Source organism: Populus nigra, chromosome 13 (assembly GCF_951802175.1).
Source record: "Populus nigra chromosome 13, ddPopNigr1.1, whole genome shotgun sequence".
Taxonomy (NCBI): Eukaryota; Viridiplantae; Streptophyta; class Magnoliopsida; order Malpighiales; family Salicaceae; genus Populus; species Populus nigra.
Window position 1 is genome coordinate 328,124 of NC_084864.1, and position 16,615 is coordinate 344,738.

Sequence of the window (16,615 nt, forward strand, 5' to 3'; positions counted from 1 at the left end):
TATTTTTTTCATTTCTTTTCAACTTGAACTAATTTAAACCACAAGTTGATTGGTCGAGTCTCAGGTTAATTTGTTGAACCAGTCTAGATTTAAAAAAAAATCCCCACTTGACCCCTAAAAAATTTACAGTTTGGTTTTTCAAGAATTAATGTTGATTAAAAAAAAAGAGTTTCTAATGAGATTACAGAAAATTAAAAATAGTAAAATCATTTTTATATATTATAAAACAAAATGAATAATATTACATCAATATATTTCCTTATGATTAATGTCAAAAACAATCTTGGTTCGGTATTGAACTGCTTAAATCAATGTAAAGAACAGACATTCATCATATTATTCTTCAAGGTTGATATTATTCTCACTTGTAAATGATAGAACAGACATTCAAATGCGAATAGAATCCCAGAGGATTCAAGTCAATGATGGGCGTGGATCTTGTACAGCAAGGAGATGGCGATTCAACTCCTTCAGAAACCATCATTCATGTTGATGCTCAATGTGCCCTCCTCCCGAAGAAATGAGGATCATGCATCAAGAGTGTTTGTATTCTCGTCAAAGTAAGGATTGCGTTGTATCCCTCCTCCATCTTCCAAATTTCTCTCTTCCCTGCAGCAATGCTCAACCAAAAATAAATTTCTCAAGTCTCTTCAAGATCTTTGCAATACTCTAGGAATTCATTTCAACAAAGAAAAATCTTTTGTGCAATAAAAAAGCACCTGTAAGGAGAAAAGAAGAAGAACATTATAAGCCATGCACATTGCACAAGCACATAATCACACCTACTAATTCAAAGCATAAGATTTCGAAAATAAGGTCCCGGACTGGAAGTTGTACTTCCCTGGATTCTCCATCAGTCCATCCCATCTTGCATACCCATAATCATGAAGGGACTACCACCAAAACTCCTAAATATATAATTTTGATAAAAACAATCGGTTGTTCGCAATAAAGCATGGAAAAATGGTGAGTGGTGGTTACTCTACTAGACTGAATCCAGAAGACCCTTCACAAATGATATCCAAAATGAACGGCAATGGTGCGGTAACAGACAACTTTAAAATCAGTTTACAATACATTATTCTGAGAATTAAGCCGTATTGCATGAAAAGCATGACCCTTTTGCAAGCAGAAAACCACGAAACGATAAAACATTGCTAGTGTACCTTGCGAGCTCCGATAGCAAGTTCATTATCAACAATGGTTACTGCCTTGAAGCCCATGGGATGCAACACCTCTTCATAGCTAGGGGGAAAACCAAGAATTTTATAGGTCATGGTAATAACTAATAAGATCGGAAGCAGAAGAGAAAAAAAATGGGTAGAGAAGTACTCGGAGACTGATACTTTATACGGAGGCCCACCAACATGATCACTGATCTGCCAAATAGTTAAGATTATATAGGAATATTAGCCACTGGTTATAAAAAAGAGCGAGGATCACAATAAATTGAGCTGATTTACTTGTATTTAGTATGGACTTGACAATCCCAAGAAAAAGCCATCCTCCATTGTTCATAATAACTCCAAATTAAACAGAGCTAAGAAACTAGAGTGTTTTGTAATTATGAGTCAAGTTATTGTTGCTTCCTTCAAAGAAAAAGAAAGGGTTTGTTGCCAAGTGGAAGAGAAACTATAAAAATATATAGGAGATAAAGATCGGTACCGGAAAAATCAGTGTTAAGAGCTCTCCATCAGGTTTCAACATTTCTTGAACTTTGCATGCCCATCTTGATCTCATCTCTGGTTCGATAGCACAGAAGAACCTGCAGATTTTCCATTAGCATGTTCATATCAGGCAACCCATCTCACAGACTAAACAAGCATATGACCAAGTTGACTTACGTGTAATCGAAAATAAGATCAAACAGCTCAGGTGGATACCAAGTGAAGAAGTCTGCCTTCAAGAATGTAAAGTAACTTGAATTTGGTAATGAGGAAGACAACTGTTTCAATATTTAAAGAGAGAATTAAAATCAGTAATGAAGCAATAAAAACTAAAACCATGAATCTTTTAATTTCTCAACTTAGGTCACCATTCTGATCTGAAACCAACTTAGAATCCACGGATATGGGTGCCAACTCTGTTACCAACTGACTTTTTCAGTAACACTAGATCAAGGCTTCTCAGGATTAAATCAGAGCTATAGAAATTTAAATCGATTTGCGTTTTTAGTCCTTTCATTGGATTCCTTTGGGAACAAGGGAATTAGTGATACAAAAGATCCAATTTCCTCTATCATACGTTTTGCTTTAATCTGATCATAATCACATTGTTATGTGCAATGTATTTGAAGAATTGGCAAGCAGATTGCTCTTACCTCTATTGCTTTCTCAATAGCCGTGTGCGAGAAGTCCAATCCAACAACATGGCGTTCAGAGCATGCCATTGCTACCACATCATAACCCTGCGCAAAATTCGACCATATAGCTAATTTTAGGATCATATTGAAACTTACACCAAAAAAAAAACGGGGGGGCATAAATGTCGCACGTCAAAAAAATCCGCGCGGCGTCGGCTGGCGATTTTTTCATTGTTATTGCGTTTGCTTGAATTTGATTGGTTCGTTGGAGTCGCCACCTAGTAATTTATTCAAGGCTACTAGGAAACCGGATGTACTGGTCTTGTCAGAGATTCGCGGGTAAGGGACTGGTTATGGTTAGGGAAGGTATTAGCACCCCTAACGCACCCTACCTGAGGTAAGCTGCTTCGTGGCTTTGACGTGTTAAAGAAGTTTTAATAATTGTCTTTTCATCGGATATTAGAAATACAACTTACATGTAAGTTAATAATTCTTGACCGTGATCCAATCAAAATATTAAATTCTTCTTTAATCTTTGCAATTTTATCTTAAATAAAAATAAAACATCCATACAACAAATACAAACACACACATACACTTTTACTATATTTTTGTTTCTTTTCTTTTCTCTTTTTTTTTTTTTACATCTACATTACAAAATTGTACAAAATCAAAACTAAACAAAAATTACGTTAAACAAAAATAACATTAAACAATTCTAAAATTACAAAAATTAGCCCCAAAACATCCAAAGATCACAGGGAACCACTTCTGCAAGCCGGAACAGTATCAAGGAAGTTTTCTGGGCGCAGGAACAGTGGCGGCGCGTCCTTCCACGCGCCACCGTCGCTGGCGGCACGTGGACCCACGCGCAGCCGCAAGAAATTCCAGGCAGCAGGAGCGTCTGGAGCAGATTCCTCCCCTCTTCCTTTTCCTCGCCTGTGGCGACAACACCGTTACCTGCAAAATAATCAAAACGCAACACAGGCAATGGATTTTAGTTTTCATTTCCTTTGTTTTTTCAAATCTTCTTCGGTTTCTTCCTTTTTTAAAATCTGTCCCGTTTCTCTGCCTCCTGCAGATCGGTCATCTTCTTCTTCTTTCGGTGGCAGATCCGTCGTGGAGGACCCAGCGTCGTGGGTGAGGAGGCGGCGTCGCTGTTATGGGAAAGAGACGCCGCTGCAAGGCTGGCGGAGTTTGCTGCTGGAGACCGGTCTGCGGGTTAGGAGATCGCCTTCTTCTCCTCTGTTTCGGGTGGCAGATCGGGTCTGTGAGAGAGGAGCTACTGCTGGGTCGTTGATGACGGGTGGAAGAGATGACTGTTCTTGGCTGGTCGGCGGAGGAAGGATGAACGGACGCTGCTGCTGTGTGACCTGGTGGAGCCGGCGTTGATGGAGATCGGAGGAGAAGAAGAAGCCGCTGAGGAGAAGGCTTAGGTAAAGGGGGGTTTCGGTTCAAGAGCTGTGAAGGGAGACGTTGCTGCTAGAAAAGGAAAACAAAGCTGAAAGTCCACAAAGGGGAGGGGGTTTGGTTTCCTTGGCCGGCCAGAAGAAGGAAAAATGGTGGCTGAGTTGCTTGGTGAGGGGAAGGATCGGTGTTAGGCAGCTGCTGTGTGGGGGACGGTTGAGCCAGGATAGGAGGCAGCAACCGAAAATCAAACAAAAAGGGGGTCGGCGGCTTTCTCAATGTTTTTTTTTCAAAGAGAGGAGGGGGCTGCCGCTTGTGAAAAAAGATGGGTTTAGGTTTAGGTTTTTTTTTGTATCTTTTTTTTTTATGTTGTCAAAATTGCCCCCTCCCATTCTTTGAGTTGTGGACCAGTATTTATAGGTAAAATGTTGCATGGATTTCAAAATTGGTCCCTCAACTTTCTTTCTTTTTGTAAATTTGATTTTTCTTAATTTTTTTGTATTTCTTTGAAAACGAGCAATATCAACGTCGACTCAATGAAGAAAATCGATGATTTTAAAAATAACGCGTTAAAAGTTGAACGCGTTCCAAATGTCTTTGAAAATTTAAATTCTTTTGAGACGATGCTAAAAATACTAAAAACGATGCAAATGTATTAAAAACGTATTTTTTGGATTTTCAATGTTTTTCGCTATTTTTTGGATTTTTCTGAAAATTTATCAAAACATGGGTCAAAAATTGGGTAGCAACAGATGCCCCCTCTTTACAATGCTTACGAAGCAAAACTCCTCAATGTTTCGCATAGTAAGCTTTGTAAAGAAAAACTCTAAATGTTTCTTTCTCTTCTTTTTTTTTCTCTTTTTTCTTCGTTAACCTGAGATCCCATCTGGCAATCTCCTTGAACCAAAACCAAAATCTGTGTGGTTGGGCTAACCTGAGATCTCTTCCAACGATCCCCTTTAACCAGAACCAATATCTTATGTGTGGTTGGGCTAACCTGAGACCCCATCTGGCGATCCCCTTTAACCAAAACCAAAATCTGTGTGTGGTTGGGCTAACCTGAGATCCCATCTGGCGATCCCCTTTAACCAGAACCATTATCCTGTGTGGTTGGGCTAACCTGAGACCCCATCTGGCGATCCCCTTTAACCAGAACCAAAATCTGTGAGTGGTTGGGCTAACCTGAGATCCCATCTGGCGATCCCCTTTAACCAGAACCATTATCCTGTGTGGTTGGGCTAACCTGAGATCCCGTCCGGCGATCCCCTTTAACCAGAACCAATATCTTGTGTGTGGTTGGGCTAACCTGAGATCCCGTTCGGCGATCCCCTTTAACCAGAACCATTATCCTGTGTGTGGTTGGGCTAACCTGAGATCCCGTCCGGCGATCCCCTTTAACCAGAACCAAAATCTGCGTGGTTGGGCTAACCTGAGATCCCGTCCAGCGATCCCCTTTAACCAGAACCAATATCTTGTGTGTGGTTGGGCTAACCTGAGATCCCGTCCGGCGATCCCCTTTAACCAGAACCATTATCCTGTGTGTGGTTGGGATAACCTGAGATCCCGTCCGGCGATCCCCTTTAACCAAAACCAAAATCTGCGTGGTTGGGCTAACCTGAGATCCCATCTGGTGATCCCCTTTAACCAGAACCAATATCCTGTGTGTGGTTGGGCTAACCTGAGATCCCGTCCGGCGATCCCCTTTAACCAGAACCAACATGAGATCCCATCTGACGACCTCATTAAACCAAAACTAAAAAAAAAAATATGTGTAGCTCGGTCAACCTGAAATCCCATCTGGCAATTCCCTTTAACCAAAGCTACATGAGATCTCATCTGGCGACCTCATTCAAGTGGAACTAAAAAATGTGTAAAAAGTGGTCTCATTGTAATGAGTGACCTACCCAGGTGGAAAGAATATGGAAAGCGGTCTCATTATGATGGGTGACCTACCCAAATGGAAAGAATGTGAAGTGTGGTCTCATTATAATGGGTGACCTACCCAGATGGAAGATAGAAAAAATATGAAGTGGTCTCATTGTAATGGGTGACCTACCCAGATGGAAAAAATATGATGTGCGGTCTCATTCTAATGGGTGACCTACCCAGATGGAAGATAGAAAAAATATGAAGTGGTCTCATTGTAATGGGTGACCTACCCAGATGGAAAAAATATGATGTGCGGTCTCATTCTAATGGGTGACCTACCCAGATGGAAAAAATGTGATGTGTGGTCTCATTATAATGGGTGACCTACCCAGATGGAAGATAGAAAAAATATGAAGTGGTCTCATTGTTATGGGTGACCTACTTAGATGGAAAAAATGTGATGTGCGGTCTCATTATAATGGGTGACCTACCCATATGGAAGATAGAAAAATATGAAGTGGTCTCATTATTATGGGTGACCTACCCAGATGGAAGATAGAAAAAATGTGAAGTGGTCGCGTTATAATGGGTGACCTACCCAAATGAAAGATGTGATGTGACAAGTGTGAAAAAAGGGACTTACCTGGCGAAGTCCTAAAGGGATGATAGAAGAAGGGCCGAAAAACTTGGTGCTTCTTGATAATTCTTGATCGCAGGGTTTGAAAACTCGATGCTTCCTGATTGCAAGGTTGATCTTTTCATTTCTTTGAGATTTTCCTAACAGTAAGGTTTATCTCATCTTTTTCCCGTTCCAAGGTCACAACCATGATTCTCTGTTATTATCAGCTCAATGATTCTTTTTTTTTCTTTTTTTTGGTCCCCAATCTTGCTAAACTACATTGAGGATTTTTCCTGCAACAAAATAAATAAAAAATATGTACAATGTTTTAACGTTAGCTGACATGCATGCATCCTTACCTGATCCGAAATATAGGTCCCCCCTCTTCGATGTTCCATCATCACAGGGTGCCTTTGTTTGCATTCCAAAGCTTTATTTGTTCTTTCGATGCATTGGCTTATTCATGTGCTAGCCATCCACTTAGTTGTAAGTGCAGTGCCCATCCTGGGCTGTCTTCGACGGTTACTGCTCTTGTTGTTTATCAAGCTTGACTCTGCCCCCAAGTGCAGTGTTGCTTGATTCATCATGAAGGATTTTCTCTTTTGGATTGTTCTGAGAATTATCCTCTGATCGATTGTGTGCATCATGCCAACACCCATCAAGATTGTCAACCAGTCATGAACTTGCCTAAAGTTGAAACAATACTCTTCAAGTATATGTTATCACCAGTCTTCATGGAAATCATCCAGTCGTCCAGACATGCATCTCATAGCTTGCAGTGAAAGACTCATCGTTGTATGCTCAATGTTCTTTCTCATGGATTCCTCTCAGCTTGTCAAATCAGATAATGGAAAAAAATGTCTCGACATCATCAATGATGTTCATGTTATCACCCATGTTCATATAGTGAAGTGCGCATTTTGAGCTTCAGAATAGATGGTCCCACAGTCAGTCTTGGTGGTGTGCATCTTTCTGACATTCATTCCAATGCAATGATGCGATAACATTTGCCATAGCCATGTTTCAAAGGGTAACCCCAAGATGAAGATACGAGGTTGTCCCTCAATTGCAGCGTTGTTTTCAATTGCTGCTAGAGTTCACTAGATCATGGAATGTTTTTGAACAACATTGCCCCCAATAATGATCTGAATGCTTGTTCTGCTGATTAGCATTTCTTTAAACACCGTTGTCCTCAGTGCATTGATTCATCATTTGATCATCTTTCATTGCCCCCAGCTGATCTGAATATTGTTTGTTTTCTTACCCATAATCAACTGTATTGCCTCCAGGTGGTCAACTTTTCAAGGAGTGTCGAGAAATGTTGATGTCATTCTTGTCAAGGATTTTGCAAATTTGGTTGATGTTCTTGTTGTTTAACAATCTTTCTTGTTCTGGAATCAACTCTCATATTTCAAAGATCATGTCAATTCAAGTCTAATTGTTGAAATGAAATCAAAGAGATATCAGTTTTGGAAAAGATCTTTTGAAAATCAAGCTTGTTGGTCAAAGACCTAACACACACTATTCAATATAGTCCTTTGATTGTCTTGTATTTTGAAAACAGAAATGACCCATTGTAAGATTAAAATGACTTTTTTCATGGTTCTTTGTGTCAGTTTTAATCTTTGATCTTGGGTATATCTTTTGATGGTCTGTGATGAGGTGACCTTCTATGAATTTCAAGGAAAACAAAAGACTCAAGTCAAAACTTGAGGATTCATCAAGAAAGATTGTTTTTTTTTAGCACCAATTTTATCAGCATGCATAATAACCAGTAGCTTAATTCATGAAGCCACGACTCTTATGGAAAAAACTCTTCAAGTTTTGAGATCGTCATTTATCGGTTCAGATTGCTTACTTGATCAAAAAGGGCTTTTAAAAGCACGTAATGCAGGCTATGGTTCATGGCTATGAAAGAAAGGAAATTCACAGGCTCAAAAGGTGTTTGAGGGTTTTAAAGACCTAGGATCAACATCCACTATTCATCAACTCCTTTTCTATTGTTGTCTTTGTGGAGAAAGTGACATATAACCTTGTTAATATCAAATATCAGACTTCTCTTAACATAAGTCATAGTGCTAATCCAACTTTTCTTTGATGAATAATCAATCTAATCCTTTTAAAGACACTAAAGGCTTTATCCTAGACACACCAAAAAACATGAAACTTGATTTTTTGTGTTGACTTTTGGCATTTGTTGTGTCTTTCTTCAATTGAAACCTCTTTTGCCCCTCTTAGAATTGATAGGCATTCCCCTTCATTTCCACTTTTTTTGCTTTTACATAACCTTCCTCAAAGTTTTCTTGGATGACCCTCAATCTATGGCTTTTCTTGTTCTCCCTTTCTCAATCATTGGGCTTTTATTCTAAGCTTTTCTTTTATCATTGATTCTATCAGTGTCTTCATCCTTCCTAATAACATATCTCTCATTGCCCCCAGCGTGGGGTGTGATCCTAGTCAAGGTTTCTTTTTGAAAGAAAATATTTTACCAGGCTCAAAATGGGACTGCAAGGGATATAATCTTTTAGAAAGTGAAGGGATAACAAAGATGGCCTTTTCTCATTTCAAGCAAGGTCGGTTAGAACCGATAAATTTTGACCTCGTCCAGTGTAATGATTTGGACTTGTAAGAATCATGATTCACAAGTCCATAACTATTGAATCCACTACATGTCATTATGCATACTGCTAAAACTAGCTATATGATGTGTGGTTCAGTTTCAGGAGGTATGAGTTCAAAATTGTTTGGTCACCTTATGTCATTTTCAAGCATCAAGTCATTTCTGCAATCAAAACACTTTTAATGTTCATGATTAAACTTTGCATGTTGGAGTTTGATCAAACATATTTTGTCAAAATACCCTTTGAAAGAAGCATCTCATGATTTCATAACAACAAAGAGACAATGAAAAGACATGTTTCGTTGAAGGGTGGGATGTGATCCCGAAACAAAATGCAGAATGGCAAAAATTCCATAACAACATGATTGACAGTTCAACGCCCTTCTTGGATCAACTATTCTGGCAATATTTGTGTTTCACCAAGCAATTTCAATCTCTTGTCATTCTGAGAATGTTCTGTGACAATATAACCAATGACAAACCTCCTTCACAGACTCTACTTGTCTCTTACTTACCAACTTCCAGACTCGATTCTTGAAATTCTTGCCACTGTTCAATTGAAATGGCCGAGGACCCCACCATGACATCACATCTCTTGTGTGGATTATACCACCTAGAAAACGGTGGTTGCATGGGATCTGTCAGAGTCAGGCAAAAGTCTGGAATCTGGCAGATGCTGGTAAATAAACCCACATGGCAAAGGAATGTCTATCTTTGGCAAAGACATTGGAGTAGTTGATGCTTGAGCGAAACTTGACTAGGCAAAATAACTGAGGTTTCTCAATTGAGAGTCATCTTCTGATTCAACTCTCTTCACAGTTCTGGAATCCATGGCAAAACCTTCAATCCTTCACTTCTTCATAGCTCGCTCAATTCTTTTGATGATCTTCACAACATCATGTCAATCTTCCAATGTTGTTGTGGTCGTTTGTGGATTGTTGGAAACCTTCCAACGGCTAGGTAATCTTGCCAGCGCATAGAATCATGCAGCGCTATCACTGTCAATGTGTGAAATGATGCATTGCTTTTATTGGAGGAGAAACTGATGAATCTGAAACTCCTTTGTCTCCTCTTCGATCCCTCACTGACAGTGCAGCAAACAAACACCTGTAGGGGGAGCTCTACTCTGTTGAAGTTTCAGTCTTCTTCATGTTTTTCAGTCTAGGCATGTCTCTTCTCTCTACTTTTGCATTTTAATACTGACACTGTTAGGAGGAAAATCATAGATGATCTGAAACTACTATATTCCTTCTTGAATTTCCCACTTGCAGATTCCTACCGATAGAGCTCTGTTACGTTGAAGTTTGATGTCTGCTCATGTTTTCTAGCTCAGGTCTGGCTTTTCTGCCTACTACAGTCTCTTTGTGCTGAAACTGATGAGAGATTTTTATGGCATATGCAACTAATAAATCCCCTCTTGAATTCCCAACTTGCAGGGCAATAAACAGATTTTTGTAGAGAGAGCTCTGCCACATTGAAGTTTGATGTGTGCTCATGTTTTTCAAACTAGGTCTGACTCTTCGGCCTACTCCAGTGTTTCAGTGCTGAAACTGATGAGACAAATTTTTGTAGCGTGTGGAAGTACTGCATCCCCTCTTGCATGCCCCACTAGCAGATCCCCAAACAAATCTCTACAGAGAGAGCTCTGCAACGTAGAAGTTTGATGTCTGTTCATGTTTTTCAGACCAGGTTTGGCTCTTCAACCTAACACAATGTCTTTGTGCTTAAACTGATGAGAGATTTTTATAGCATATGCAACTAATAAATCCTCTCTTGCATTCCCAACTTGCAGAGCCATAAACGAATTTTTGTAGAGAGAGCTCTGCCATATTGAAGTTTGATGACTGCTAACATTTTCAGACCAGGTCTCACTCTTCTGTCTACTACAATGTTTTGCTGGTGCCACTGGTGAGAGAAAGTTTTAAAGCATATGAAACTACGACACCCCCTCTTGCGTTCCCCACTGGCAGATCCACAAACAAATCTCTACAGAGAGAGCTCTGCAACGTAGAAGTTCAGGGTCGAATCATGTTTTTTTTCAGTTTTTTTTTGTTTACATCTTATGCCGCTGAACTGGAATTGAGCTAACAGTTGGGGTAACGTCAAAGAAGGCTAACACACCATGCACATAAGCTAGTAGTTATTTGGTTCCATTAGCAGATACGGAGGCAATGAATAATTATCAGTGCAACTGAACAAGAACAAAGGTTGTCATTAGCTGATGACTAAAGGCATTGATGTTGTTGTTCATTAGTGAAAAGGAGAGGTGCAGCTTTAATTGGACTGGACAAGCATTGTTCCCACAGAAGACTGTGTAGATTTCAATTTGACGCTTAACACTTGTTCAGGCAGATCTGAGCCTAGCTACTTCCCCTTTGATGCTCTCAACTTCATTTTGATAATAAGCCTCTATTTGACATCTTTCTTTGCTTCCATCTTCAATCGCGTGTAGCACAGCTTGGATGGGGGAACCTATTTTTCCTCCCGGTACATGCATGATAAATGTATGAACATGTAATCTATATGAAGAACTCGCCCTTCGAGGGGTGACATATGGTCGTAACTCTTGTATGATGAAACAAGAATCTTGATTCTTGCCCAAACTCTACAATAAAAATTTTCTGAGTGACGGCCATTGGGTCACCCACAAGTCTTGAGTTCAAGATGCTTCAAGAAGGGTTTGCCCTGATGCAAATAAAAATAGCACATACAACCTAAGGGCAGGTTCTATTCATTATGTGAACATGGGTAGGTTTTCTACCTGGTCTCAAAAGGGTCTCATATCAGCCCAGTGACGTTCTTCGTAAAGACAGTATGGGGGCGTTGCAAGGAATAGTTAAGGTACGTCTACCCACCATTACCAAGCAGGCACTCAGATATGAGTTCGGTTTTTCACGCATCTGAACCCTGACCAATAGTCATAGGGCAGATCGCTAATTTACCACCTAACTTAGAAGCTTGTGTGTGCTTTCAAAAATAAATACGGGTGATGCATGAAACAATTCTAAAAATGCATGGATAAAACAAAAATAAAACAAGATAAAAATGCAAAAACTTAAACACATCAATTACACAAAGCTTAGTCCAATATTGTCAGAAACAGTACCTTCCCCAGTGGAGTCGCCATTCTGTCGCACGTCAAAAAAATCCGCGCGGCGTCGGCTGGCGATTTTTTCATTGTTATTGCGTTTGCTTGAATTTGATTGGTTCGTTGGAGTCGCCACCTAGTAATTTATTCAAGGCTACTAGGAAACCGGATGTACTGGTCTTGTCAGAGATTCGCGGGTAAGGGACTGGTTATGGTTAGGGAAGGTATTAGCACCCCTAACGCACCCTACCTGAGGTAAGCTGCTTCGTGGCTTTGACGTGTTAAAGAAGTTTTAATAATTGTCTTTTCATCGGATATTAGAAATACAACTTACATGTAAGTTAATAATTCTTGACCGTGATCCAATCAAAATATTAAATTCTTCTTTAATCTTTGCAATTTTATCTTAAATAAAAATAAAACATCCATACAACAAATACAAACACACACATACACTTTTACTATATTTTTGTTTCTTTTCTTTTCTCTTTTTTTTTTTACATCTACATTACAAAATTGTACAAAATCAAAACTAAACAAAAATTACGTTAAACAAAAATAACATTAAACAATTCTAAAATTACAAAAATTAGCCCCAAAACATCCAAAGATCACAGGGAACCACTTCTGCAAGCCGGAACAGTATCAAGGAAGTTTTCTGGGCGCAGGAACAGTGGCGGCGCGTCCTTCCACGCGCCACCGTCGCTGGCGGCACGTGGACCCACGCGCAGCCGCAAGAAATTCCAGGCAGCAGGAGCGTCTGGAGCAGATTCCTCCCCTCTTCCTTTTCCTCGCCTGTGGCGACAACACCGTTACCTGCAAAATAATCAAAACGCAACACAGGCAATGGATTTTAGTTTTCATTTCCTTTGTTTTTTCAAATCTTCTTCGGTTTCTTCCTTTTTTAAAATCTGTCCCGTTTCTCTGCCTCCTGCAGATCGGTCATCTTCTTCTTCTTTCGGTGGCAGATCCGTCGTGGAGGACCCAGCGTCGTGGGTGAGGAGGCGGCGTCGCTGTTATGGGAAAGAGACGCCGCTGCAAGGCTGGCGGAGTTTGCTGCTGGAGACCGGTCTGCGGGTTAGGAGATCGCCTTCTTCTCCTCTGTTTCGGGTGGCAGATCGGGTCTGTGAGAGAGGAGCTACTGCTGGGTCGTTGATGACGGGTGGAAGAGATGACTGTTCTTGGCTGGTCGGCGGAGGAAGGATGAACGGACGCTGCTGCTGTGTGACCTGGTGGAGCCGGCGTTGATGGAGATCGGAGGAGAAGAAGAAGCCGCTGAGGAGAAGGCTTAGGTAAAGGGGGGTTTCGGTTCAAGAGCTGTGAAGGGAGACGTTGCTGCTAGAAAAGGAAAACAAAGCTGAAAGTCCACAAAGGGGAGGGGGTTTGGTTTCCTTGGCCGGCCAGAAGAAGGAAAAATGGTGGCTGAGTTGCTTGGTGAGGGGAAGGATCGGTGTTAGGCAGCTGCTGTGTGGGGGACGGTTGAGCCAGGATAGGAGGCAGCAACCGAAAATCAAACAAAAAGGGGGTCGGCGGCTTTCTCAATGTTTTTTTTTCAAAGAGAGGAGGGGGCTGCCGCTTGTGAAAAAAGATGGGTTTAGGTTTAGGTTTTTTTTTGTATCTTTTTTTTTTATGTTGTCAAAATTGCCCCCTCCCATTCTTTGAGTTGTGGACCAGTATTTATAGGTAAAATGTTGCATGGATTTCAAAATTGGTCCCTCAACTTTCTTTCTTTTTGTAAATTTGATTTTTCTTAATTTTTTTGTATTTCTTTGAAAACGAGCAATATCAACGTCGACTCAATGAAGAAAATCGATGATTTTAAAAATAACGCGTTAAAAGTTGAACGCGTTCCAAATGTCTTTGAAAATTTAAATTCTTTTGAGACGATGCTAAAAATACTAAAAACGATGCAAATGTATTAAAAACGTATTTTTTGGATTTTCAATGTTTTTCGCTATTTTTTGGATTTTTCTGAAAATTTATCAAAACATGGATCAAAAATTGGGTAGCAACAATAAACATGCAAGAGATCATAAAAATACTGAAAAAAGTAACTTACAGAGCCACATCCAGGGACTAAAGCCCTGCCCTTAGGAAGGGCACCTGTCTGATGGAGATGTAAGATGATAGGTGTTGGGCGTCCTAAATCCCATGGTGTCACTCCCTGCTCCCAACATTTCTCCCAACCGCCTAGATTACATCATTTATAGACACGATGACATATCTCTATAACCATGTACTTTGAACTCAAAACAAACAACAAAACTTTAGACACACAAAATCACATGACATCAAGCCAAAAGAGAAAACACACTTCAATTTCAAGGCTTTTCCTGAATTTTCCTTCAAACCCCATTGGAATTTAAGCAAATTTGCAATCTTTTAGTGGAATAAGGCAGTTCTCTATAAGAAAGAGAGAACAAGGTTACCAGACGTCTCGGTGGCTACGAGCTGTTGCATTTGATGAACCTCAGGCATGAATTCAACAATGGCCTCTCTCGCCTTTGCACTCGGTTCCTTTCCTTCTTCTCCCTTCTTGTCCATCCTCAGATTTGTGGCGCCAATCCACAGTTGCATGTATGGAGCAGCTGCTTTAGGCGTTGATGATGCCACTGAGAATGGGACCCAGGAGACGGAGGAGAGGAGCCTCATACTAATAAAAGGTTTCCCAACCATAAATATTGCCGTTTAATTGTCCTTTTCAAACTATGGTTCAAGGATGGGTCCATCAAAATTGCTTATTTGATATTGGTATATTCTCGTTTTTTAAAATTTTCGAAGTTTTTTTAGTTTTAATTTAAGTTTTAATATTTTAATATATTTTGTATTTTTTCTACGGTTAGACCTCACTAGAAAATAGAATGAACCATTGAAAAATAACCACACCAAAAACTCCTCATCTTCTTCCATTAGTTTTTGTCTGCAAAACTCTGCCTGCCTGCCTTTTTCTTTGAAATCTCTAGCATGTCGACAAACCCATCAATTTATTTTCTAATTATCTTAACAGATGTTTTAGTAAGAAAATTTAACTTTAATTTCAAATAAAAAAATTATCACTACTCAATTTTTATATAATATAAAAAAACTCTTATCAATTTATTTTCTTTTTATCGTATAAAAAAATTAAAAAAAAATTTAAGACTTCAGTCTTGCTAGAAGCAAGACCCAACGCTGATAAATCCTGTAATGACCTGGTAATGCTTCCTGACTTACAAATAAAAAAGACAATATTCTTTATGAGCGCTGCAATATCGTCCATGGTACAAATATTTTATATCTATAATATTGACCACAGTGCAATAAGCATGTATTCACAGTAAATACACACACAGTATTTTTCCCTTACATTTTAATATAGTAAATAATATATATATATATATATAATAAGTAATTACAGTGGCAGAAAAAAGCAGAGTAGTTCTCGAAGACTTAAAAAAAAGCAGAATAATAACTAAAAGCGTGAAAATTAACTATGCAAATCCAGAGTTAACTATCTTTTGATATAATACGGTAAAAATCCCATATGTTTTTGAGTTTTTGTTAATGAACCACCTTTGCACGCTTGAACAATTGATCTCTTTGCAATTGTTACATACTTACAAAACGTCGGAATATACATGACATGGTGGTCTAAGTGTCCAATTCTGACATAAATATAGCAAGCTCTATAGGTTTCTCATCAACATTCTCAATCATGTTGTCTCGTTGTTTTGAGCATTCTTCTACTTGCAATGACGACGACAATCTATGGTATCCTGACTTGTCGTAAGCAAAACAAGTTTCTATGAACATTATTTTACCATCACCACCATCATTAAGACCCCTAGAAGAGCTTCGTGCTCCTAAATTTCTAGGTTTTTCACGATGAAAGCATGTGTAGAAATCGAGTTTACCATTAGGACAATTGGGATTAGAGGGACTACCAGGTTAGCCGGTTAGTCAATACTATCAGCACTAATTTTAAACATCTATGGATAATAGGATCAACTTTACAAATATACATCATATTTATACATAATCGTAAGGATAATACACTTGAGCAAAATTAATTAGAATTAATCATAAAATTCTTAAATCAACATAAGTGTGTGTGTGTGTGTGTGTGTGTGTGTGTGTGAGTGTATAATTAATGTATACATACATCAAAAACAACATGCAGTAATACACAAGGAATGTAACAGAGGCATGTATTTTAAGAGAAGATAATGCCACAAATTGACAAAAAGATGAGTATGTGCAAGGTGTCTCTTTTTTTATTATTCTTTTTTTGTTCCAGTATCTTTTGGAATTTGAAGAAAACACACTTAAATTTGGAGGCTTTTTCCTGAGATTTTCCTTCAAAAGCAACTGGAATTTGAAGCAAATTTGAAATCTTTTAGTGGAAACAAGGCAGTTCTCTACAAGAAAAAAAGAGAGAGAAAGTTACCAGACATCTCAGTGGTTAGGAGTTGATGCACTTGATGAACATCGGGCTTGAATTTAAAACTACCCTCTCTCTCCTTTTCACCTGGCTCCTTTCCTTCTTCTCTCTTCTTGTCCATCCTCAGATTTGTGGCACCAATCCACAATTTTCTATATGGAACAGCTGCTTTAGTTGTTGATGATGCCACTGAGAGTAAGACCCAAGAGGAAGAGAGGAGTCTCATTCTAAAGGGTGTCCCAAAAAAGGAAAAGCCAGACTTGATGTGGCCTTTCGGGTCTCAACCGAAG

At 39.3% G+C, this 16,615-nt stretch overlaps 1 protein-coding gene across 4 annotated transcripts; it reads right to left on the minus strand.

The window, feature by feature from the left end:
• Positions 1–314: 314 nt before the first annotated feature.
• LOC133671093 (probable thiol methyltransferase 2) lies at positions 315–16,551 on the minus strand. Of its 4 annotated transcripts, none has more exons than XM_062091729.1 (8): positions 16,332–16,551; positions 13,965–14,095; positions 2,321–2,407; positions 1,845–1,945; positions 1,666–1,765; positions 1,333–1,379; positions 1,167–1,245; positions 315–609 (listed from the first exon to the last, which is right to left on the minus strand). In XM_062091729.1, exons 1-8 carry the CDS (start codon positions 16,549–16,551, stop codon positions 556–558), a joined length of 819 nt encoding a protein of 272 aa, XP_061947713.1. In that variant the 3' UTR covers positions 315–555. The 4 variants fall into 4 exon arrangements, with proteins under 4 accessions (XP_061947713.1, XP_061947714.1, XP_061947711.1 ...); XM_062091730.1 differs by lacking the exon at positions 16,332–16,551 and adding an exon at positions 14,335–14,565 and having other exon boundaries at positions 1,884–1,945; XM_062091727.1 differs by lacking the exon at positions 16,332–16,551 and adding an exon at positions 14,335–14,564.
• Between the last annotated feature and the right edge of the window lie 64 nt (positions 16,552–16,615).

Coding starts and splice junctions, on each gene's coding strand:
- LOC133671093 (XM_062091727.1), bottom strand. CDS start 14,557: ATGAGGCTCCTCTCCTCCGTCTCCTGGGTCCCATTCTCAGTGGCATCA. Junction 1,946..2,320: donor CTATTGAGAAAGCAATAGAG/GTAAGAGCAATC, acceptor ATATTGAAACAG/TTGTCTTCCTCATTACCAAA. Junction 610..1,166: donor TTGCTATCGGAGCTCGCAAG/GTACACTAGCAA, acceptor GCATTGCTGCAG/GGAAGAGAGAAATTTGGAAG.